The 25,392-nt window shown below is 47.4% G+C and overlaps 1 protein-coding gene across 7 annotated transcripts in view; it reads left to right on the forward strand.

Moving 5' to 3' along the window:
* PRDM9 (PR/SET domain 9) overlaps window positions 1–25,392 on the forward strand; it is a 384,129-nt gene that overhangs the window by 352,649 nt on the left and 6,088 nt on the right. For all 7 annotated transcript variants that reach the window (XM_063942393.1, XM_063942392.1, XM_063942396.1 and 4 more), the window contains 2 exons: window positions 15,970–16,037; window positions 24,407–24,597. In XM_063942393.1, coding sequence (XP_063798463.1) covers window positions 15,970–16,037; window positions 24,407–24,597 — 259 coding nt within the window. The remainder of the gene's footprint in view (window positions 1–15,969; window positions 16,038–24,406; window positions 24,598–25,392) is intronic.

The raw sequence follows: 25,392 nt of genomic DNA on the forward strand, positions 1-25,392 counted from the left end.
GTCCTGACGGAGTCCCCAGCATCCACTTAGGACGTTAGAGAAAATGGGAATTTACTTACCGATAATTCTATTTCTCGTAGTCCGTAGTGGATGCTGGGCGCCCATCCCAAGTGCGGATTGTCTGCAATACTTGTACATAGTTATTGTTACAAACAAATTCGGGTTGTTATTGTTGTGAGCCGTCTGTTCAGAGGCTCCTACGTTTGTCATACTGTTAACTGGGTTCAGATCACAAGTTATACGGTGTGATTGGTGTGGCTGGTATGAGTCTTACCCGGGATTCAATATCCTTCCTTATTGTGTACGCTCGTCCGGGCACAGTATCCTAACTGAGGCTTGGAGGAGGGTCATAGGGGGAGGAGCCAGTACACACCACCTGATCCTAAAGCTTTATTTTTGTGCCCTGTCTCCTGCGGAGCCGCTATTCCCCATGGTCCTGACGGAGTCCCCAGCATCCACTACGGACTACGAGAAATAGAATTATCGGTAAGTAAATTCTCATTATTTTTTTGTTTAATCAGGTTTTTATTAAGGATTTTCAATGTATAAACAGAAGAAGGGGGAAACACCCATATATATACAGGTAGAAAAACATCCATATCAACAGTGTACAATAATAATTACAAGTCTAGTCGTACAGATGTCAAAGGGAGGGTATTCAACTCCACGGTGATGGATGGATGCAATAGGGGTAGAATATACCAAGTAATATAGAAAATGGAGTTGTTCTACCTTAGGTAAAAGTGTTTTCATATGCAGTGCTTATATAGATTAATTGAATAAGAGAGTAAAAGAATAGGAGCGCCCGAGGGCAATAAGATAGAAATAGAGAGAAGTGAGAAGTAGGAGAGGGAGAGGGTAAGAAAAGGAAAGATGGGGTTGTAGAAGTTGGGGTGGGGGGGGGGGGGGTTACCACTTAACAAGTCAATGGAATGTAGAGAATTAAGATTTCAGTTATCATCCAGGGGAGTGGCTAAGTAAGCCTGGGAGGTTTTGTATTCCAACCAGGGGGACCATGTAGATTCGAATTCACGAGATTTGCCTATCGATGTGAGGAATAAGTCTTCCATTCTCATAAAATAATTCAATTTAGTGAACCATGTACGACACGTAGGAGGGTTGTGGGATCTCCATCTAGCCGGGATAGCCGCACGTGCTGCATTGCTTAAGTGTCGTAGCAGGGAGTGTTTGTGTTGAGATATTGGGATTGTAGAGTGGTTGATAAGCCAGAAAGCTGGGTCATGAGGGGTTTGGGTCTTAAGAATGATCTGAGAGATGCGTATAACTTCCTGCCAAAAGGGTTGGATTAGTGAGCATGTCCACCAGATATGTAAAAGAGTGCCAGATGAGGAGGAGCATCGCCAACATAGAGCCGACGAGGATGGGTACATAGCATGGAGGAGGGAGGGGTGTCTGTACCATCTTGTCATAACTTTATATTGAGTCTCTCTTACTTGGACACAGACAGAGCTTGTATGGGTTTTTAAGCATATTTTTTCCCAATCTCTACACGACAGAGAGATGCCCAGGTCTCTTTCCCATGCCACAGCAAAAGATGGAGTGTCTGTAGGTTGGGAGTGGCAGGCAATTTTGTAAAGCGCGGAAATAGTGTGGGTTGGGTCATGTACGGCAACGCAAAGTTTCTCAAAAAGGGTCATCTCTCTGGCGGCGTTTTGGAGTCTAGAGTTGGATATTAGGAAATGTCTTATTTGCAGGAATTTCCAAAAGTCCTGTTGGGGGATGTCCCACTTCGCCTTGAGTTCTGAGAATTGTTTGACTCCAGTTGATGACACCATCTGGCCAACCCTGAACAAACCTGCTGAAGCCCAATGTGAAAAGTGGGCTGGGTTGATTCCCGGTGCAAATTCAGGGTTGGCCAGAAAGGACGTCAGGGGGCTGAATTTAGAAGAGATATAAGGTAATGTGCGCAATGATTTCCACGTAGTAAGTGTAGGAGTAATGGTGGGGTGGGGGAGGAGCAGTTTGGGGAGGGAGGGGAGCCAGGGAAATATTTCTGGGAATTGTTGTATGTATAGGCCCTCCAACTTCACCCATTGTTTAAGTTTGCGGTATCTTGTCCAATCTATGATTCTATTCAAAAGGATGGCATGGTAATAATTTTTTATGTCAGGAAGCTTAAGGCCGCCACTTACAATCGGCTTTGTCAATTGGGAGCTACGAATCCCAGGTCTCCTACGTTGCCAGACAAATTGTCGAATCAAGAGTGAGATTGATCGAAACCAGGTCTCCGGGATGCGGATCGGAAGGGTCTGCATCAAATATAATAATTTAGGGAGGGTGTTCATCTTAACTACATTTATTCTTCCGAACCAGGATAAAAGTTTCATGTTCCATCTGGAGTAGTCATTCCGAATCGTGTGTAGTAGGGGTAAGTAATTTAAAGAGAACAATTGGGATTCGTTGGCGCTCAATTTAACACCGAGGTATGTTATGTGGGAAGATTGCCACGCGAAAGGAAAAGAGCGTTTAAGGGCTGCGACGGAGTCTACAGGAGCAGAAATGTTAAGGGCACTAGATTTATTATAATTAATTTTAAAGTTGGAAAGATGTCCAAATAGATCAAGTTCTTTCATTAGGTGTGGGAGGGAGTCAGTGGGATGTGAAATTATGGCCAGGAGGTCGTCGGCAAACAAGGCGAGCTTATATTCACTATCACCTACGGTGAAACCTTTGATAGCCTGATTTGCCCGAATGGACCTGGCTAATGCCTCAATACATAGCACGAAGATCAAAGGAGATAGTGGGCAGCCCTGTCTGGTGCCGTTGCTTATGGGGAATGGGTCTGACAGGGTGCCGTTTACGCGAACCCTTGCCGTCGGGGAGTCATATAGGGCCATTATCCAGGTGAGTGCATTATGACCTAAGCCTATGTGCTCCAAGATGGTTTCCATAAATTTCCAACTGACCCTATCAAATGCCTTTTCGGCGTCAGTGGAGAGTAGGATGGTAGGGGTAGTACTGTGGGAAGCTAGGTGAATGAGGTTGAGAATTTTGGTAGTGTTGTCTTTGGCCTCTCGGCCCAAGACAAAACCTACCTGGTCACTATGGACTAGGAGAGGGATCAGCACGTTAAGTCTGTTCGCCAGAATCTTTGCATAAATTTTAAGATCTACGTTGAGAAGGGAGATGGGTCTGTAGCTGGAGCAGGCCAAAGGATCTTTGCCCTGTTGCGGTATAACCAACACGTGGGCCTCCAATGAGTCACGGGAGAAGTGGGAGCCAGATGTAATTGAGTTGAATGCACGGAGAAGGAGAGGGAACAATTTATCTTTAAACACCTTGTAGTATGCTATAGTGAAGCCGTCAGGGCCTGGACTTTTCCCCGACTTCATAGAGGAGATGGCCCGGTTTAACTCTTGGGTGGTGAAAGGAGCTTCCAGTATATTTAGCTCCGAGGTTGGGAGAACAGGGTAATCGATGGACTTTAGATAGTCTCTTATTTTTTGGTGTAAAAGGAGGGGATCTACAGCAGGGGAAGCGTTCTCTAGATTGTAGAGCAAGGTGTAGAATTGTGCGAAGCAAGCCCCAATCTCAGGTGATTTAAATTTGGGGGTCCCTCTGGCGTCTTTCACCGAGCCAATAAATGAAGCCGAGTGTTGGGCTTGTATAGCATGAGCCAGGACTCGACCAGGTTTATTGCCCCACTGGTAATACTTCTGTTTACATTTACGGATGGAGTGAATTATATTGTTAGAGAGAAGTTTATTCAGCTGGGAGCGAGCTTCTGATAGCTCTACTAGGGTCACATCTGACAGTGATACTTTGTGGGATGTCTCAAGGGTGTGGATTTTATGTAAAAGGCCTAAGATCAGGGCCTGCCTCTGTTTCTTTTTGTGGGTGCCCAGTTGTATCAGCTTGCCGCGAAGGACACATTTATGCGCCTCCCACACGGTCAGGTGGGAGACATCATCCGTGACGTTTGTGGCAATGTAGTCGTCTAGAGTCTTGTCTAAGGTTTCTTTACAGAGTGTGTCATATAGAAGAGACTCATTGAGTCTCCAGGTCCATTGTTTATGAGAGCCGTGAGGGAGGGTCAAGGTCAAAGTCACCGGGGCATGGTCAGACCATGTGATAGAGCCAATGGTGGCATCTATAAGAAGTGGGAGGTGTCTATGGCTAAGGAATAAGTAGTCAATGCGGGAATAAACCTTATGAGGGTGTGAATAAAAGGAGTAGTCGCGTCCTGAGGGATTAAGGGTTCTCCAAGAGTCGGCCAGTTGCCGTGTGTGAAGTAGGTGTTTAACACGGCGGTATTTAGATGCCACAAATCTGGAGGCTTGAGTTGAGGTGTCGGTATTGGGGTCTAATGTCCAGTTAAAGTCACCACCTACAACCGTGATACCTTGTAACAGAGAATCTAATTTCGGGAGGTAGGAGTTAAAGAAGGATAGCTGGGCCTGGTTTGGGGCGTAAATCACCGCAAAAGTAAATATTTGCTCAGAGATCTTACAGGTCAAAACAAGGAACCTTCCCGGTACTACTCTGTGTATAACAACGTCTGAGATACGTAAGTCTCTGGAGAAAACAATAGCCACCCCTTTGGATTTGCTGCCTGGGGTGTTACTGTAAAACGCTACTGGGAAATAGCGATTGGTGATGGAGGGATTACGGATTCCAACCTTGAAATGGGTCTCCTGCACTAATGCAACATCTGTTCTCTCAGATCTTAACAGACGTAAAAGGCTAGATCTCTTCTCCGGTGAGTTGAGACCTCGTGCATTAAGGGACAGCACTTTAATCTTCCCTGGGGAACTCATGGTGGGTTGAAGTAGAACATTTTCCTGGAAACCTTGAAGTGGAAGGAGGGGGAAAAGAGAGAAGGAAGAGCAAGCATGGAAAAAGAGATAAAAGAGAAAGAAATACAAAAACAATGTAATAACATCAGCAAAAGACCCGCAGGAGAAAGACTGAACCGTAATCTCGTCAGTCTCCCTACCGGCATGTAGCCAGAGGCGGGTGTTGTATGGGGGAATGGGGGATGGGTCGCAACCCGAACCATGATAACTGCAATAACATATTTAAACTGACACAGTGAAAAGGGGGGGGGAGAAAGAAATAAGAAGGGAGATGGCCAGAGGGGGGGGGGGGGGTTAAGGGCAGCAGCCAAAGCCTCCGCCCCCTCCCCCTGCCGGTCAGCCTAATCATGAATATTAACCATCTATCAAAAACCTCTGTAAATAACTAGGGATCGATATGTAACTTGGTTGTGGACCCTATGAGAGGAAAAAATTACCCTCTAACAATGCATTAACAGCAAGCAAGCCTGTGGGAGGGGAATAACAATATCAGTCAAATGGGTCCATTATAGCTAATCGGTTTTGGAAGGAGATGTATTAGACTGGGGTCTCTTCCAAGTACCTCGAACCTCTTGCCATGGTTGCTCGTTGGAAGCCCGGTTATGAGGGGGTATATCCGGAAGAGGAAACTCCCAGTCTGGAATGGACAATGGAGGAAGGCCTAGGGAGGTGCAAAACGGAGTCAGGCCTGTGTGGGAAGATAGGGTGTACCATTTCCCGGAGGAGCAGACTTGAATGTGAAATGGAAATCCCCAACGGTAGCGAAGTTGACGTTTCCGCAGCTCATCTGTCAGGGGTTTCAGGGATTTCCGCTGCTGTAGTGTGTACCAGGAAAGGTCTTGGTAGAGGCTTATAGTGCAGCCATTGAAGTCGATACTATCAAGTTGCCTGGCTTTGAACATGATCTCCTCCTTTTGGGCGAAGTAATGGAGTCGGCATATGACGTCACGAGGTCGGTCAGTGGCTAGGCCCCTCGGTCTAAGGGCTCTGTGGGCTCTGTCGAAGGTGATGACATTATCCAAATTTGCTCCCAAGAGTTCGTTAAATATCTTGGACAGGGCATCTACTAGACCAGACTGGGAAACCTCCTCGGGGGAACCACGGACTCTGATGTTGTTCCGTCTGCCCCTGTTGTCGATATCAGTCATTCTGGACTGTAAAGCCCGGATTTCTTTGGATTGAGCGAGGACAGAATCCCTCAGCTGGGACATACAGGAAGCACTGGCTACTTGGTCTTCCTCTAGAGTAACCACTCGGTCGGATAGGTGGGAAATGTCGCTTTTGATGGAAGCGAGCTCGTTCCTGATAGTGTCTTGCAGGTCTTGTTTTGTGGGAAGGGACCTCATGAAGGTTAGGATATCCCGGAGTTCGCGACTACTAGCTACCGAGGGGTCAGCCATCTCGTCAGCTGGATTCGAAGTCGGAGAAGCAGAGGGGGAGGTCTGGGAGTGGGGAGAGGAACGGCTCTCCATCTGTGGGGAAATCGTGGGATGGAGGAAGGGCCTCAGGTCTGCTTGAGACCTCGTGACTTTCCGTGGTTGGTTGTTTTTGCTCCGTCTAGAGGATTTCGAGGCACGTCTCATATTCTAGAGAGGGGCAGTGTGGAGGTTGTTTGCAAGTAGCTCAAGATGTGTCAGGATCAGCAGGATACGTTCGGCAACATGGCTCTTAGGAGGCGGTCATCCCCCCGTGGCCTGGTATCAGATTGCCATCAAGTGCCCCTTGGTAGAGTAGTAGAGAACAAAAGTCCAGGGCAGTGCATGGCGGTGTTTATGCGCCAGACAGCAAGTAGAAAAAATATAGAGGTTAGAGGGTCTCTGCAAACGCGGAGAGTATGATGGAAAGCAGCGGGCGTAGGCTCTCTGGTCATGCAGGTCGGGGCGGCGGGTGAGGCTCACCTGGGTCCTGAGGGACCCCACTACCGGAGCACCGCTGCTTTTTTTTTTTTTTTTCGGACACTCGCGGTCCAAGATAGTCACCGCCCGGGTTCTGAGGCTCCTGGCCCGGTTTTGGCAGGGTCTCCCTGTTCAGCTAGCGTCCGCAGTGCAGGCGGAGCAAATCAAGAACTCCCAGGTCCCTGGGAGCCAGTGGGAAGCGCCACCCGTCAAGTCGGTCACCAGGCCACGCCCCCAAGGCAGTGTGGGGGGGGGGGTGTAAGGGATCAGGGCCCCGAATCCCCACAGCCCGTTTATTTTTATTTTCTGTAGTGTGGGCGGATTGCCCACAACCAAAATGGTGCCGCCAGTCCCCTGAGCCAGGTCTCCACAACAGAGGCACCAGGAGCAAGCCGGATCGTTGGTGGGGAGGGTGAGTGAAGCCGCCGGCAAGAAGGCGGCTCACAGTCAAGGGGGGGAGAGGAGCTTTGTGTGCGGGCTCCCAGCTTCCGGCGGGCGGCGGGCGGGAGACGCGTCCGCGCTGAGTAGCGGGTCCCCGCTCCGTAGCGGGTCCCCGCTCCGTGCGCCGAGTCTCCGCTCCGTGCAGCGCAGGCAGCAGGGGGATCTCGCGGCAGGCCAGCCAGGCACAGGGCAAGCACTGATATGCTCGGGAGAAGTCGTCCCTCCCGAGCTCCGCCGCCGATCGACCCGCACTTCCGGCTGGGGGGAGCACAGACTGTAGTCCCCGGCTCTCTATGGAGGGGAGGGCCGCAACCTGCAGGAACCCTTAAAAGGGCTCCTCGGCTCCGCAACCCAGACCCTCTGGTCCCAGATGATAGAGGTATGCAGTAATATATATTAGAGGGGTTAAGGACTCCCTAAAACAGTTTTATTGTATTAAAAAGATCAGGGCTGGCAGGAGCTCCTCGAGATCACCTCCTCACAGCTCACAGGCCAGGCCACGCCCCCATGTTCTGTGTATTATATGTACTTCTGTGCGTTGTCGTATTGTGCAGAGATATGACGCCTGTTTCTAGCAGATCTATTAAACCCAGTATGGAGATGAGTGCTATACCATACACTAATGTTGATGTCTGTAAGTAACAGTGGGCAAGATGAGCTTTCACATGCAGACGCATAGATTTCTGGCCAATATGCCAGGCTTCCAGCTGATCCACTTCAAGAGACATCTTGAGAGGAGAGTGGTCTGACACCCCCTCTAACCTTGAATATGATATTGCAAAGATGGGGAATTAAACTAAGGGAAACCAGGGCCAAATCAATTCTAGAAAAGGAATGAATGGATGCAGAGAAACAGGAGAGCTGTTGTACATCCGGATGCTTTTACCCTCCAAGAGTCCACCAATCCTAGACTATATAGTTAGCAAATCCCGATCTACTCCTTTGTGCACAATGGAGGTTTCATGCCACGTGTCCATGGATGGACACGTGGCATATGACAGGAGTACCAGGAGACTGGGCCACAAACTTAGCAGCACGCTTCAGTACTTCATAGTAAAGGGAAGGAGGGATATATACAGCTAAAATAAATAAAGGCATGGATTGAATTTTGCAGTCTATAAACATATGTCGTCCATCTGGATGAACTGAATTTAAACACAAAAGAAGCTTCTTAATGAGTATCAAAACCCCTTATGACGTTGATGTGTTAAAGGCGTGATAAGCCCAGCCTACCCACAGTCTATGAAGAGAAGGAGTCCCCAAACAGCACATGATGCAAAGAAAAAAAGAGGTGCACCAAGGTCGCTGGATGGCTAAGCTAAGCGACCCAAGTGGCCGACACAAACACCTGGCCCATCTAGGAGTGGCACTGCAGTGTCAGGCAGGATGGCAGAATAAAGAAATTGTCCCCAAACAGCACATGATGCAAAGAAAAAAAGAGGCGCAATGAGGTAGCTGTGTGACTAAGCTAAGCGACCCAAGTGGCCGACACAAACACCTGGCCCATCTAGGAGTGGCACTGCAGTGTCAGACAGGATGGCACTTCAAAAAAATAGTCCCCAAACAGCACATGGATGCAAAGAAAAAAAGAGGTGCACCAAGGTCGCTGGATGGCTAAGCTAAGTGACACAAGTGGCAGACACAAACACCTGGCCCATCTAGGAGTGGCACTGCAGTGTCAGACAGGATGGCACTTCAAAAAATAGTCCCCAAACAGCACATGATGCAAAGAAAAAAAAGAGGTGCACCAAGGTCGCTGGATGGCTAAGCTAAGCGACCCAAGTGGCCGACACAAACACCTGGCCCATCTAGGAGTGGCACTGCAGTTTTCTAGCGAGAGGATGAGTGCTTCCATCCTCAAGTGAATCTGAACCACTAGCCATGAACATAGGCCATGAACATAGGCCAGGACCTCAGCCGTTTACGCTTCTCATCAGACGCTTTTAATTTAGATTTTTGGGTCATTTTAATGAACTTTTGTTTTTTGGATTTTACATGCTCTCTACTATGACATTGGGCATCAGCCTTGGCAGACGACGTTGATGGCATTTTATCGTCTCGGCCATGACTAGTGGCAGCAGCTTCAGCACAAGGTGGAACGGGATCTTGATCTTTCCCTATTTTACCCTCCACATTTTTGTTCTCCATTTTTTAATGTGTGGAATTATATGCAAGTAATATATCAATAGCAATGGCCTACTACTATATATACTGCGCACAATTGAAATGCACCACAGGTATGGATGGATAGTATACTTGACGACACAGAGGTAGGTAGAGCAGTGGCCTACTGTACCGTACTGCTATATATTATATACTGGTGGTCAGCAAAATTATGCACTGTCCTACTACTATATATATACTGTGCAAAACTTAAATGCACCAGAGGTATGGATGGATAGTATAATTGACGACACAGAGGTAGGTAGAGCAGTGGCCTACTGTACCGTACTGCTATATATTATATACTGGTCAGCAAAATTATGCACTGTACTCCTACTATATATACTACAATGCAGCACAGATATGGAGCTTTTTTCAGGCAGAGAACGTCTAATACTGGTGGTCACTGGTCACTGGTCAGCAAAACTCTGCACTGTACTCCTCCTATATAATACTGGTGGTCCCCAGTCCCCACAATAAAGCAGTGTGAGCACAGATATTTGCAGCACGCTGAGCACAGATATGGAGCGTTTTTCAGGCAGAGAACGTATAATACTGGTGGTCACTGGTCAGCAAAACTCTGCACTGTACTCCTTCTATATAATACTGGTGGTCCCCAGTCCCCACAATAAAGCAGTGTGAGCACAGATATTTGCAGCACACTGAGCACAGATATGGAGCGTTTTTCAGGCAGAGAACGTATAATACTGGTGATCACTGGTCAGCAAAACTCTGCACTGTCCTCCTACTATATAATACTGCTGGTCCCCAGTCCCCACAATAAAGCAATTAGCACACTCAGCACAGATATGGAGCGTTTTTCAGGCACAGAACGTAGATATTTGCAGCACACTGAGCACAGATATTTGCAGCACACTGAGCACAGATATTTGCAGCACACTGAACATAGAAACTGAGAGGACGCCAGCCACATCCTCTCACGATCATCTCCAATGCACGAGTGAAAAATGGCGGCGACACGCGGCTCCTTATATAGAATACGAATCTTGCGAGAATCCGACCGCAGGATGATGACGTTCGGGCGCGCTCGGGTTAACCAAGCAAGGCGGGAGGATCCGAGTCTGCTCGGAACCATGCAAAAAAATGTGAAGTTTGGGCGGGTTCGGATCCCGAGGAACCAAACCCGCTCATCACTAGTTTTTACTAGTAAGTGGAAACGGCTCAACACGGGTTGAGTGACCCTGGAATCCTACCCGGGTAGCTACCTGGGTTGAATACGGTAATGACCTAGGTAACTGTGCAGTGGAAACGGTCATTACCCGTGTTTCAGAAGCGAGTAACGAGTGACATCGATAGGCTTTTACAAAGCTTACCCGGGATAAGTGGAAACAGATCCTATTCGGGAATAACCCGTGTCGAAGTGCAGTGGAAACGGCAGGGCCGACACGGGTTGTAGCCGTGATAAAACACCCCAGATCTGACCCGGTACTCAGGTGGAAAAAGGGTATAATTCAGCCCTGCTTGTGCCAACTGGCCTGAGGCTGGCAGGAATCACAGTGGGTGGATCCCTCCTATGTTTCCACCAGCCTAGGTTGACAAAGCCAAGTGCTGCTTACCCCGAAATCAGCAGGGACCCCATTTAGGTTTTACCTTGGTTTTGTGGGTAAAATCAGTAGGCTAAAGCCCCAATTCTGGTTAAAAAATGGGGGAGAACCCTACACAAACCTATGGACTCCTTTACCAAGATGGCCACCGGAGTGTTACTGCACATGCACGACTCCGTCATCTTCACTGTGATGAGTGTGGCAGTGCTGCATGGACGTGCAGCACCTAGCTTCTCAAGGGTGTGAGCATCTGTTACTGCTGTTACCACTGTGCCATATGGCTATGCCACTTCTACCGCTATAACTTCTGTTTCCACAATAACCCTGCAAGCCTGGTTAACGATCATTCTGTGGACTAAACTCCATTTCACAATTCTGCTGGTGCCTATTGGTAACCTCCTAGATTTCATACCAATAGGACATATCAACAATGTTTTTATTATTACCGTAATTAGTGTTCTCCCTGTGGCCTCTTTGATGGGTGCTTCATCCAGCATATTCTTACACCACCCGGGGCCAGCCCAGCTTTCAGCATGAGCTGGCCAGTGGGGGGCGCCATAGACAGTGGATGTGCTTACTGAGCGGAGCCGTCCCTTTGTGGAGGGAAAATACCGGCCGCTACCTCTACATCAGTTCCAGACCAACCTGCACTTAAGGCTGTACTGGTATTGTAAACTCATAGCTTCCCCTGCCCGGAGACCACAGGGCAGTGGGTGGAATTCTCGGGGTTGCTGCTTGCCTCCTGTGATTGGGTTCAGTCCAACCACAGCACCCCACCCTGGGCTGCCTCATGGTGCCATCCGGCTTTGAGAAATATCTGGGGAGAACACATTATTATTATTATTATTATTATTGTTATTATTATTATTATTATTATTATTATTATTTTTAGCATACACAAGTAGAGTAGGTGTTCAGTGTTCGCATACTTAAGTGACAGGCAAATTGTTCAAATGAATGGAAAGTTGGAAGCTTTTCCCATACTCTCAAATTATTTACAATGCTATTAACTGGTTGGAGGTTGGTTAAATAAATTCTAAATTATGGATTTAATAAACTAGTCTGAACGATTTCTTTTTTCCTTTGTGTACATTTTTTAGAAAATGCCCGATTATCGTTTGGTATCGTACACACTGAGCGATTATCGTTACAATTTGTCATTTAGGGCGTGACTCAGTTTAGATGGATCTCTCCTCAGACGCCAGGCAGATGGATCATGCATTATTATTATTATTATTATTATTATCGTTTATTTATATGGCGCCACAAGGGTTCCGCAGCGCCCAATTACAGAGTACATATGCACATAATCAAAATAGTGACTTACAGTTGAAATCATTTTTGGACAAGTACAGGGTAACTAAGCATAACTACACCAGTAAATGACAGAGATAAGTTCCAGGTGGCCCAAAAACTGTGTGATTTGGGCAGTTGAGAATTATTAAAGTAAGAAAAGGATAAGCACATGAGGGAAGAGGGCCCTACTCGTGAGAGCTTACATTCTAAGGGGAGGGGTAGACAGACAGGGGTGACACAGATGGGGTACATAGAGAGCATGGAACAGAGGGTTAGGATGAGATTTGGCTGGGTTTGGTAAAGAAATGGGTCTTGAGAGCCCGTTTGAAGTTTTGTAGAGAGGTGGAGAGTCTGAGGGGGAGAGGTAAAGAATTCCAAAGGAAGGGAGCAGCACGTGAAAAATCTTGGAGATAGGAGTGGGAGGAAGTAATCAGGAGACAGGAGAGCCGGCGTGCATTAGCAGAGCGAAGAGGACGGGTGGGAGAGTAAAGGGAGATAAGGTCAGAGATGTAGATGGGAGAGGAGTGGGTGAGAGCTTTGTAAGTGAGTGTGAGAAGTTTGAATTGGATTCTGAAGGGGAAGGGAAGCCAGTGAAGGGCTTGTAGGAGAGGGGAGGTGGATGTAGTGCGTTTGGTGAGGGAGATGAGCCGAGCAGCAGCATTGAGGATAGACTGGAGTGGAGAGAGGTAATTGTCAGGGAGGCCAGTTAGGAGGAGATTACAGTAGTCCAGTCTGGAAATAATCAGTGAGTGAATAATGATCTTAGTGGCATCCTGGGTGAGAAAAGGTCTGATCCTGGAAATATTTTTGAGATGAAAATGACAGGTTTGTGAGAGGTGCTGAATGTGTGGTTTGAAGGAGAGGGAGGAGTCAAGGATTACACCAAGACAGCGTACTTGGGGGCTAGAGGAGATAGTCGTGCCATCAATGGATAATGAGATTGTGGGAGGTGAGGTTGTGCGGGAGGGTGGGAAGATGATCAGCTCAGTCTTGGACATGTTGAGTTTAAGAAAGCGCTGGGACATCCAGGAAGAGATAGCAGAAAGACAGTTAGAGGCACGAGTGAGGAGAGCCATGGAGAGATCAGGGGAGGAGAGGTAGATTTGAGTGTCATCAGCATAGAGGTGATACTGGAAATTAAAAGAACTAATGAGTTCACCTAAAGAGGACGTATAGAGAGAGAAAAGGAGAGGCCCAAGAACAGAACCTTGGGGGACACCAACAGTTAGTGGAAGTGGGGGCGAGGTAGCATCATGAGAGGAGACAGAGAAGGAACGATCAGAGAGGTAGGAGGACAACCAGGAGAGGGCAGTATCGCGTAGACCAAGAGAGTGAAGGATTTGCAGAAGAAGAGGGTGGTCCACAGTGTCAAAAGCAGCAGAGAGGTCAAGAAGAATAAGCAGAGAGTAGTGGCCCTTAGATTTGGCGGCATGGAGGTCATTGCAGACTTTTGTGAGGGCAGTTTCAGTGGAGTGGAGAGAGCGGAAACCAGACTGGTATGGGTCAAGCAGTGAGTGAGAGGAAAGAAAGGAAGTAAGGCGATTATAGACAATACGCTCAAGAAGTTTGGAGGCAAAGGGGAGGAGAGAGATGGGTCGATAGTTGGAGAGAGTGTTAGGATCAAGGGTAGGTTTTTTAAGAATAGGGGAGACAAGAGCATGCTTGAAGGCAGAGGGGACAGTGCCTGATGAGAGGGAGAGATTGAGAAGGTGGGCAAGATGGGAACAGGCAGAAGGAGAGAGGTAGCGATGGAGGTGGGAGGGGATAGGGTCGAGTGGGGAGGTTGTGGGGGGGGAGGAGTGTATGAGGGCCATGACTTCCTCACCAGATACTAGGGAGAAAGATGTCAGAGTTGGTAAGAGGGTAGGGGAGGGGTGGCAAAGGATGGGTGGTGGCTGGTTGCTGGACTGGTGGGATGTGATGTCCTGACGTATGGAGTCAATCTTGGATGTGAAGTAAGTGGCAAAGTCAAGAGCAGACAATGAGGAAGGGAGAGGAGGTGGTGGTGGGCAGAGGAGGGAGTTAAAAGTGGCAAAGAGGCGCCGGGGGTTGGAAGAGTGGGTAGAGATGAGGATTTTGAAGTATGATTGTTTAGCAAGGGAAAGGGCAGCACTGAAGGATGAGAGCATGAATTTGAAATGGAGGAAGTCTGCTTGAGAGCGTGATTTCCTCCAGTGTCGCTCGGCAGTACGTGAGCATTTTTGTAGATATCTGGTGCATTTGGTGTGCCAGGGTTGAGGTGTTGATCTGCGAGGGTGAATAGTGGTTGGCGGAGCAACAGAGTCAAGGGCTGAAGTAAGAGATGCATTGTATAGAGATGTGGCTTGTTCAGGGCATGTGAGAGAGAGAAGAGGAGAGAGAAGCGAGTCAAACAGGGAGGATAGGGATGAGGTGTCAATAGCCTCAATATTACGCTTAGTGATGGTAGCCTTAGGAGGGAGAGATGGGGGAGCAGAGATAGATAAGTTGAATGAGAGCAAGTGGTGGTCAGAGAGGGGAAAAGGGGAATTGGAGAAATCAGAAATATCACAGCGGTGAGTGAAAACCAGATCCAGTGAGCTCCCATTCACATGGGACGGTGAGCTGGTCCACTGGGAGAGACCAAGTGAAGATGTGAGGTTAAGGAGTTTAGAGGCAGGTGGTTTTGTGGGGTTATCGATAGGGATGTTGAAATCACCTAGGATAATGGTGGGAATGTCAGAAGAGAGGAAGTGAGGTAGCCAGGAAGCAAAGTTGTCGAGGAATTTAGAGGAAATGCCAGGTGGACGGTAAATGACAGCAACTCGAAGATTAGTGGGTTGGTAGAGGCGAATTGCATGGACCTCAAATGTAGAGAATGTAAGAGATGGTTCTGGAGGTATAAGTTGGTATGTGTAGCTTGAGGGTAAAAGGATCCCAACACCACCCCCATGACGACCCCCAGGTCGGGGTGTGTGTGAGAATGTAAGGCCCCCAGCCGAGAGAGAAGCAGGAGAAGCGGTGTCATAGGGTGTAATCCAGGTTTCAGTAATGGCCAGGAGGTGCAGGGAGTTGGATATGAAGAGGTCGTGAGTGGGGGTCAATTTGTTGCAAATAGATCTGGCATTCCAGAGTGCACAGGATAGGGGGTAGGAGTTTGTTGGAGAGATGTGAATGAGATTATCAGGATTGCTATATGCATGGCGTGAAATGGGTTGAAATGGGGCAGCAACATGCAAGAGATCTGTCTCATGGGAATGACTAGGGCATGTAGATAACGCTCTATGTGATTCTGTTGCTTGTTCATGGAGAATACTACCTACTGTAGCATGAGGATGGTTCATGTGGCAATAATAATGATGATTGTAGAGGCCGGCGTAACATCACTGAGTAGCCCAGCTTCTCGCTAGGCGGCACACAGATTCCTGCTACATTGCGGCTACATCTAACCGCGATCGCACCTCGTTAGACGCGACCGCGTGTATGTCTGGGGAGCGTGTGCGCAACTTAGATACACACGCACCCCATTCACATGAATGGGAGCAGCAAATGTCACAGCTCGGCATAGCTAGATGTGGGTGCACATGAGCGTGGCTATATCTGTATGTACCCTTTTGAGAAAATGATCCACAGTCACAGAGTTGGAGAATACGGGAGTAGACCTGAAGAAGGAGGAAGGGGAGCTCCAGAGGCAAAAAACAAACTTTGGGTCCCTTGCTGCATTACTTTTATAAGCAGAGCTTTTAATTAACATTTACAATGAAACATATCTATTTTTAAATAATTTGTTAATGGATGCATTGTATTTATATTGACATAACAATTATCCCGCAGATTACTAAAGGTAAAGATTCTCATGAGTACATAGACGCCAGGGATGAAAAGAATGCTAACTGGATGAGGTAAGTGGTCGTACCATTTTTCTTGTTCAGTAGTTTAATTCCTGCTGTTCAGGAGATTATATATTTTGGGCCTTTTCATAGTGCTTGTAATTCCTTCATAAAAATAATACTTAATTCAGACCACCAGAGGTGGGTCGCACCGAGGAGCCTGACATGGGGGCTTCCAGGTGCGACCCGCCCCTTCCTTGCTGCTTCCCCAACCCGGCATATTGCCGGGTTGGTGATGTCGCTGGTGACACGGCGGGGGCGGCACTTGGAAATTACATGATCTCCAAGTGCCGCCCGTCCACACAAAGCGAGCGGCAAACGGGTTGCATTGACCCGGCTCTCGTTCACACAGCACAGCGAGCCAGGTTGAAAACGTGTTCTACCCTACTCGCTACCAGAGTTGGAATACCAGGTCGCTCGACCTGGATTATTCTAACTGGGCCCTTTCAGACCACACAGCAACACGGGTTATGCGTGCTCATGTGAAATAACCCGTGTTAGAAGCTGGCGGTCTGAAAGGAGTATACGTGTAGTAATTCTGTATATAGTGACATTTTTAAGCGGAATACTTTTGTAACCAGGTACAGTAATATATTTTAATACATTGTAGTTTGCAGTGTGAACTTGTATAGTATTTCAACAATATTTACACAAGCCAAACGAGGCGGAATAGAAAGAACTATTCATTCCAAAGAGTTTATACTAAAGGATTATGGGTAGTTATTGAGGTTACAAATTTAATTCCTGTGATTAAAGAGCATAGAGTGGCCTCCTCCTAGTATACGCTTTATAGACACGGTAATTTATGTGGACAAGGTGTAAGTAAATTGCAGGTAACATGTATGTACATGAAAAGCTTTTCTGTGTATTTACATGTGTCCTCACACATCTTTACTACAGTCGCGTCAAACAGTCCGTGTCGCCGTGCGACTCTGCTAGCGTCAGGGATCTCTTTTGCACCTTAGTCACACTACGTTGTGATTAATACGCAACCAGGAGACTGCACTGAATACAATGACACTTGTATATCTGTGCATGAGCGAGTCTGTATATGAAGTGCTAAGATGCAGCTGTCACGCTTTTTTTTCCCATTCCAAGTTCTATTGTGATTCATATACAGATTCAGTCACGTATAGATATAGAACTGACACATACCAAATAAATCAGCACAGTCTCCTGGTTTGTCCTGATTGCGACTAAGATTAAGTTTTCAGCAAAAAATAGAGCAGCTAGACTAAATTTTCAATGAAGGGGCTGATTCTGATTTTAAGGCTGGGTACACACCTGATGGCCAGTTGACCCAAAATATATAGGTAGCCCAGCGCAAAACCTCTATTAATTCGAGAATTAGCATATCATTTAAATAAATTATAAAATATATTTATTTAGGGGGGGGGAAAGATAAAATATCAGTGATCCGTTTTATATTGTAACATTCCACAATATAACACGACTACAGAGGGAGGAGGGGAAAGGGAAGAGAGAGAGAATATTACATTTAAAAATGCAAGAGTTAAAAAAAAAAATCACAATTCATGAATATTTGAAATTTATTATTTTTATAATTTAAAAAATAATGATGTAAAAAACACAACTTGATAAATCCACAATATGTAAAGCAAGGACACAAATATTCTTTGTAACAGTAAAAATTGTCCATAAGTTGTATAATAACAGTCCCAACAGCAAAAAAAGATTATGCTCTTTGATGTGGACTTACCCAAATATGGAGTATAAGGGTCCACAGATGAAGGTACTGCCATTAGCTAGTACCTGTATACATGGCCGGCAAAACTGGGGTGTCCAGGTTTCAAATCCTGCTGGACCCAAGCTCCTCTCACTAATGCGTTTCCCCTGTAAAGGCTTCTTCAGGGCAATTGAGGATGAGCTGCCCCCTCCTGGACCCTCTTTTAAAGGGTTGTGGATGGCAGTGACATTTTAAGGCCAGTGACCCGCAAACATCATTTCTGGCCGGGTCTTCTTCCGGTTTGTGACCCATAAATGTCACTTCCGGTACTGGGAATTTCACTTCATGTCTTAACCACTTACATGATGATTTTTTCTCAAAAAAAAAAAAAACCGCTTAGAAATTGTCATGGTTGTTTTATGCGTGAATTAGGTGAACATGAATTTAACCTTGACCAAAATGATTTTAGTTCAAAAAATAAGATTTTACTCATCGGTAAATCTATTTCTCGTAGTCCGTAGTGGATGCTGGGGACTCCGTAAGGACCATGGGGAATAGACGGGCTCCGCAGGAGACAGGGCACTTTAAGAAATAATTAGGAATACTGGTGTGCACTGGCTCCTCCCTCTATGTCCCTCCTCCAGACCTCAGTTAGAGAAACTGTGCCCGGAAGAGCTGACAGTACAAGGAAAGGATTTTGGAATCCAGGGTAAGACTCATACCAGCCACACCAATCACACCGTATAACTCGTGATAAACTTACCCAGTTAACAGTATGAACAACAACAGAGCATCAGACAAACCTGATGCAACCATAACATAACCCTTATTTAAGCAATAACTATATACAAGTATTGCAGAAGAAGTCCGCACTTGGGACGGGCACCCAAGCATCCACTACGGACTACGAGAAATAGATTTACCATGAGTAAAATCTTATTTTCTCTAACGTCCTAGTGGATGCTGGGGACTCCGTAAGGACCATGGGGATTATACCAAAGCTCCCAAATGGGCGGGAGAGTGCGGATGACTCTGCAGCACCAAATGAGCAAACACAAGGTCCTACTCAGCCAGGGTATCAAACTTGTAGAATTTTGCAAAAGTGTTTGAACCCGACCAAGTAGCTGCTCGGCAAAGCTGTAATGCCGAGACCCCTCGGGCAGCCGTCCAAGAAGAGCCCACCTTCCTTGTGGAATGGGCTTTTACTGATTTTGGATGCGGCAATCCAGCCGCCGAATGAGCCTGCTGAATCGTGTTACAGATCCAGCGAGCAATAGTTTGCTTTGAAGCAGGAGCACCCAGCTTGTTGGATGCATACAGGATAAACAGCGAGTCAGTTTTCCTGACTCCAGCCGTTCTGGCTACATAAATCTTCAAAGCCCTGACTACATCTAGTAACTTGGAATCCTCCAAGTCACGAGTAGCCGCAGGCACCACAATAGGTTGGTTCAAATGAAAAGATGACACCACCTTCGGCAGAAATTGCGGACGAGTCCGTAATTCTGCCCTGTCCATATGGAAAACCAGATAGGGGCTTTTACATGACAAAGCCGCCAATTCTGACACCCGCCTAGCCGAAGCTAAGGCCAATAGCATGACCACTTTCCACGTGAGATATTTTAACTCCACGGCCTTAAGTGGCTCAAATCAGTGAGATTTCAGGAAACTCAACACCACGTTAAGATCCCAAGGTGCCACTGGTGGCACAAAAGGGGGTTGAATATGCAGCACTCCCTTTACAAACGTCTGAACTTCAGGAAGAGAAGCCAGTTCCTTTTGAAAGAAAATGGATAGGGCCGAAATCTGGACCTTAATGGACCCTAATTTTAAGCCCATAGTCACTCCCGACTGTAGGAAGTGAAGGAAACGGCCCAGCTGGAATTCCTCTGTAGGGGCCTTCCTGGCCTCACACCAAGCAACATATTTTCGCCATATACGTTGATAATGTTTTGCTGTCACGTCCTTCCTAGCCTTTATCAGCGTAGGAATAACCTCATCCGGAATGCCTTTCTCCGCTAGGATCCGGCGTTCAACCGCCATGCCGTCAAACGCAGCCGCGGTAAGTCTTGGAACAGACAGGGCCCCTATTGCAACAGATCCTGTCTGAGAGGCAGAGGCCATGGGTCCTCTGTGAGCATTTCTTGCAGTTCCGGATACCAAGTCCTTCTTGGCCAATCCGGAACAATGAGTATTGTTCTCACTCCTCTTTTTCTTATGATTCTCAGCACCTTGGGTATGAGAGGAAGAGGAGGAAACACATAAACCGACTGGAACACCCACGATGTCACTAGTGCGTCCACAGCTATCGCCTGAGGGTCTATTGACCTGGCGCAATACCTTTTGTAGCTTTTTGTTGAGGCGGGATGCCATCATGTTCACCTATGGCAGTTCCCATCGATTTGTAATCTGCGTGAAGACTTCTTGATGAAGTCCCCACTCTCCCGGGTGGAGGTCGTGCCTGCTGAGGAAGTCTGCTTCCCAGTTGTCCACTCCCAGAATGAACACTGCTGACAGTGCTTGCACGTGATTCTCCGCCCAGCGAAGAATTCTGGTGGCTTCTGCCATCGCCACCCTGCTTCTTGTGTCGCCCTGGTGGTTTACATGAGCCACTGCGGTGATGTTGTCTGACTGAATCAGCACCGGTTGGTTGCGAAGTAGAGGCTCCACTTGACTCAGGGCGTTGTATATGGCCCTTAGTTCCAGGATATTGATGTGCAGACAAGTCTCCTGACTTGACCACAGCCCCTGGAAGTTTCTTCCCTGAGTGACTGCCCCCCACCCTCGGAGGCTTGCATCCGTGGTCACCAGGATCCAGTCCTGTATGCCGAACCTGCGGCCCTCGAGAAGGTGAGCACTCTGCAGCCACCACAGAAGAGACACCCTGGCCCTGGGGGATAGGGTGATCAGCCGATGCATCTGAAGATGCGATCCGGACCACTTGTCCAACAGATCCCACTGAAAGGTCCTCGCATGGAACCTGCCGAAGGGAATGGCTTCGTATGACGCCACCATCTTTCCCAGGACTCACGTGCATTGATGCACCGACACCTGTTTTGGTTTTAAGAGGTCTCTGACCAGAGTCACAAGCTCCTGGGCCTTCTCCTCCGGGAGAAACACCTTCTTCTGGTCTGTGTCCAGAATCATGCCCAGGAAGGGCAGACTCGTCGTAGGAATCAGCTGCGACTTTGGAATATTCAGAATCCAGCCGTGCTGTTGTAACACCTCCCGAGAGTGTGCTACGCTGATCAGCAACTGCTCTCTGGACCTCGCCTTTATGAGGAGATCGTCCAAGTATGGGATAATTGTAACTCCTTGCTTTCGCAGAAGCACCATCATTTCCTCCATTACCTTGGTAAATATTTTTGGTGCCGTGGAGAGACCAAACGGCAACGTCTGGAATTGGTAATGACAGTCCTGTACCACAAATCTGAGGTACTCCTGATGAGGTGGATAAATGGGGACATGCAGGTAAGCATCCTTTATGTCCAGAGACACCATAAAATCCCCCTCTTCCAGGCTTGCAATGACCGCCCTGAGCAATTCCATCTTGAACTTGAACCTTTTCAGGTAAATGTTCAGGGATTTTAAATTCAATATGGGTCTGACCGAACCGTCCGGTTTTGGAACCACAAACATTGTGGAATAGTAACCACTTCCCTGTTGAGGGAGGGGAACCTTTACCACCACCTGCTGGAGATATAATTTGTGAATTGCCGCTAACACTACTTCCCTTTCTATGGGGGAAGCTGGTAGGGCCGATTTGAGGTAACGGTGAGGGGTCATCACTTCGAATTCCAGCTTGTATCCCTGAGACACAATCTGTATAGCCCAGGGATCCACCCGTGAGCGAACCCACTGGTGGCTGAAATTTCGGAGACGCACCCCCACCGCTCCTGGCTCCACCTGTGGAGCCCCAGCGTCATGCGGTGGATTTAGTGGAAGCCGGGGAGGACTTCTGTTCCTGGGAACTAGCTGTATTGTGCAGCTTCTTTCCTCTACCCCTGCCTCATGGCAAGAAAGGACGCACCTCTGACTTTCTTGCCTCTTTGTGATCGAAAGGACTGCATTTGGTAATACGGTGCTTTCTTAGGTTGTGAGGGAATATATGGCAAAAAATTTGACTTCCCAGCCGTAGCTGTGGAAACTAGGTCAGAGAGACCGTCCCCAAACAATTCCTCACCCTTATAAGGTAAAACCTCCATGTGCTTTTTTGAGTTGGCATCACCTGTCCATTGCCGAGTCCACAGGACCCTTCTGGCAGAAATTGACATTGCATTTATTCTAGAGCCCAGTAGGCAAATGTCTCTCTGGGCATCCCTCATATATAGGACAGCGTCTTTTATATGCCCCAGGGTCAGTAATATAGTATCCTTGTCCAAGGTATCAAGTTCCTCAGAGAGAGTATCTGTCCATGCTGCTACAGCACTACACATCCAGGCCGACGCAATTGCCGGCCTTAGTAGGGTACCTGAATGTATATAAACGGACTTCAGGATACCTTCCTGCTTTCTATCCGCAGGATCTTTTAGGGTGACCGTATCCTGTGACGGCAGGGCTACCTTCTTAGATAAGCGTGTCAAAGCTTTGTCTACCCTAGGGGAGGATTCCCAGCGTAACCTGTCCGTTAGCGGGAAAGGATACGCCATAAGTAACCGTTTGGAAATCTGCATTTTCCTATCAGGAGAATCCCAAGCTTTTTCACATAACTCATTTAACTCATGTGAAGGGGGAAAAGTCACTTCTTGTCTTTTTTCCCGAAACATATAAACCCTCTTGTCAGGGACTGGGGTTTCCTCTGTGATGTGTAACACATCCTTCATTGCTATAATCATGTAGCGGATGGCTTTAGCCATTTTAGGCTGCAACTTTGCATCATCGCCATCGTCACTGAAGTCAGAATACGTGTCGATATCTGTGTCAACAATTTGGGATAGTGGGCGCTTCTGAGACCCTGACGGCCTCTGCGCTGTAGGATCAGGCATGGGTTGGGACCCTGACTGTCCCAAGGCTTCAGCTTTATCCAACCTTTTATGCAAGGAGTTTACATTATCATTTAACACCTTCCACATATCCATCCAATCAGGTGTCGGCGCCGTCGGCGGAGACACCACATTCATCTGCACCTGCTCTGCTTCCACATAGCCTTCCTCGTCAAACATGTCGACACAAGCGTACCAACACACCACACACACAGGGGATGCTCTATTTGAGGACAGAACCCCCACAAGGCCTTTTGGAGAGACAGAGAGCGAGTATGCCAGCACACACCCCAGCGCTATATGACCCAGGAATTACACAGTAACTTAGTGTTTACCCAGTAGCTGCTGTATATACCGATATTGCGCTAAATTTATGTGGCCCCCCTCTCTTTTTACCCTCTTTCTACCGTGAATCTGCAGGGGAGAGCCTGGGGAGCTTCCTCTTAGCGGAGCTGTGGAGAGAAGATGGTGCTGGTGAGTGCTGAGGAAGAAGCCCCACCCCCTCAGCGGCGGGCTTCTGTCCCGCGATTTTGTGTAAATAATGGCGGGGGCTCATGCATATATACAGTGCCCAACTGTATGTATGCTCTTTTATGCCAAGAGGTACTTAATTGCTGCCCAGGGCGCTGCGCCCTGCACCCTACAGTGACCGGAGTGTGCGGGTTTAATGTGGGAGCAATGGTGCACAGCTGCAGTGCTGTGCGCTACCTCATATGAAGACAGGAGTCTTCTGCTGCCGCTTTCGAAGTCTTCTTGCTTCTCACGCCGGCTTCTGGCTCTGCGAGGGGGACGGCGGCGCGGCTCCGGGATCGGATGACCAAGGGTGAGCTCCTGTGTTCGATCCCTCTGGAGCTAATGGTGTCCAGTAGCCTAAGAAGCATGACCTATCCACAGTGAGTAGGGCTGCTTCTCTCCCCTCAGTCCCACGTAGCAGAGAGTCTGTTGCCAGCAGATCTCTATGAAAATAAAAAATCCTAACAAAATACTTTCTTATTAGCAAGCTCAGGAGAGCTCACTAAAGTGCACCCAGCTCGTCCGGGCACAAATTCTAACTGGAGGAGGGACATAGAGGGAGGAGCCAGTGCACACCAGTATTCCTAATTCGTTCTTAAAGTGCCCTGTCTCCTGCGGAGCCCGTCTATTCCCCATGGTCCTTACGGAGTCCCCAGCATCCACTAGGACGTTAGAGAAATATATATATATATATATATATATATATACTGTATATATATATATTGATATTTGTAAAAAAAAAAAAAAAACATTTTGCCCAAAACATCGTAATGTTGGTCAGCAGTGATCGGCAGTGTGGCAAATACTGGGGGAGTGTGCGGAAAGGCAGTGGTCAGGTCCCTACTGAGAGCAGCAGCAGGAAGTTTCTTTTCACTGCAGCTGGAAACACTGCATAGGATGCGACCAGTCAGATACAACCAGGTCAGATAAAGCACATGCTGGTGTGGTTGCATCTGATGCCACCATGTCAGGCAAGTGGTTAAATGAATAGATATGCTATGTAAATATGGGTATGGAGCTTGTCACCTGGAAATTCCCAGAACTTGAAGTGAAATTCTCAGAACCGGAAGTGAATTTACCCTAACTGGATTTATGTACAGATGCAATTTCTAGCCCGATTACCCACTTTATTATGCTATGTATCATACATTAATGTGTTTTATTAATCTTTGACAATGAAAGCCTGGGAATTTTTATTACAGGTATGTGAATTGCGCAAGACATGAAGAAGAACAAAATCTTGTTGCTTTCCAGTACCGCAGGCAAATCTACTATCGGGCATGTAAGGCTATTATTCCATACACAGAACTCCTTGTATGGTATGGAGAAGAATATGGAAAAGAGCTTGGTATCAGATGGGGCACATTGTGGAAACATAAAGCACCATTACGAGGTATTAATGTGTTTCTGGCTTCAAGTCTTTGTGCGAACCATAGAAACGTTGGGCCCAATTCAGACCTGATCGCAACAGCAAAAAAAACCCTCTAATGGGCAAAACCATGTGCACTGCAGGTGGGGCAGATATAACATGTGCAGAGAGAGTTAGATTTGGGTGTGGTGTGTTCAAACTAAAATCTAAATTGCGGTGTAAAAATAAAGCAGCCAGTATTTACCCTGCACAGAAACAATGGGGTATATTTACTAAGCTCCCGATTTTGACCGAGATGCCGTTTTTTGTCATCTCGGGAATTTACTAAACTCAAATCACGGCAGTGATGAGGGCATTCGTATGCTCCTGTACTGTATGACAGGTGGCACACGGCAGTGTTACAATGTAGCGCCTATGCGCTCCATTGTAACCAATGGTGGGAACTTTTAGCTCAGCGGTTGACCGAGAGTAACCTCACCGCTGAGCTAAAAGTTCCCACCATTGGTTACAATGGAGCGCATAGGCGCTACATTGTAACACTGCCGTGTGCCGCCTGTCATACAGTACAGGAGCACATAGCCAATCAGGAGGGTGCCAAACGTGGCGCTCCCTGATTGGCTGATGGAACCTTCTTGGACTTAAGTCAGAGGGGGTTCCAGGCATTCGGGGAAAGGGGTCCCATGTGAAAACACGGGACCCCTTTCAGTGCGAGGTCGGGTATCTGTTTTTTTATTTTTACAAGTACGTGGATTACAAAAGGATTACAAGAAGAAGAGCCTTCAACCATGGATTTGGTGAGTATAATTTTTTCAACAGGTA

Source organism: Pseudophryne corroboree, chromosome 10, assembly GCF_028390025.1.
Source record: "Pseudophryne corroboree isolate aPseCor3 chromosome 10, aPseCor3.hap2, whole genome shotgun sequence".
Taxonomy (NCBI): Eukaryota; Metazoa; Chordata; class Amphibia; order Anura; family Myobatrachidae; genus Pseudophryne; species Pseudophryne corroboree.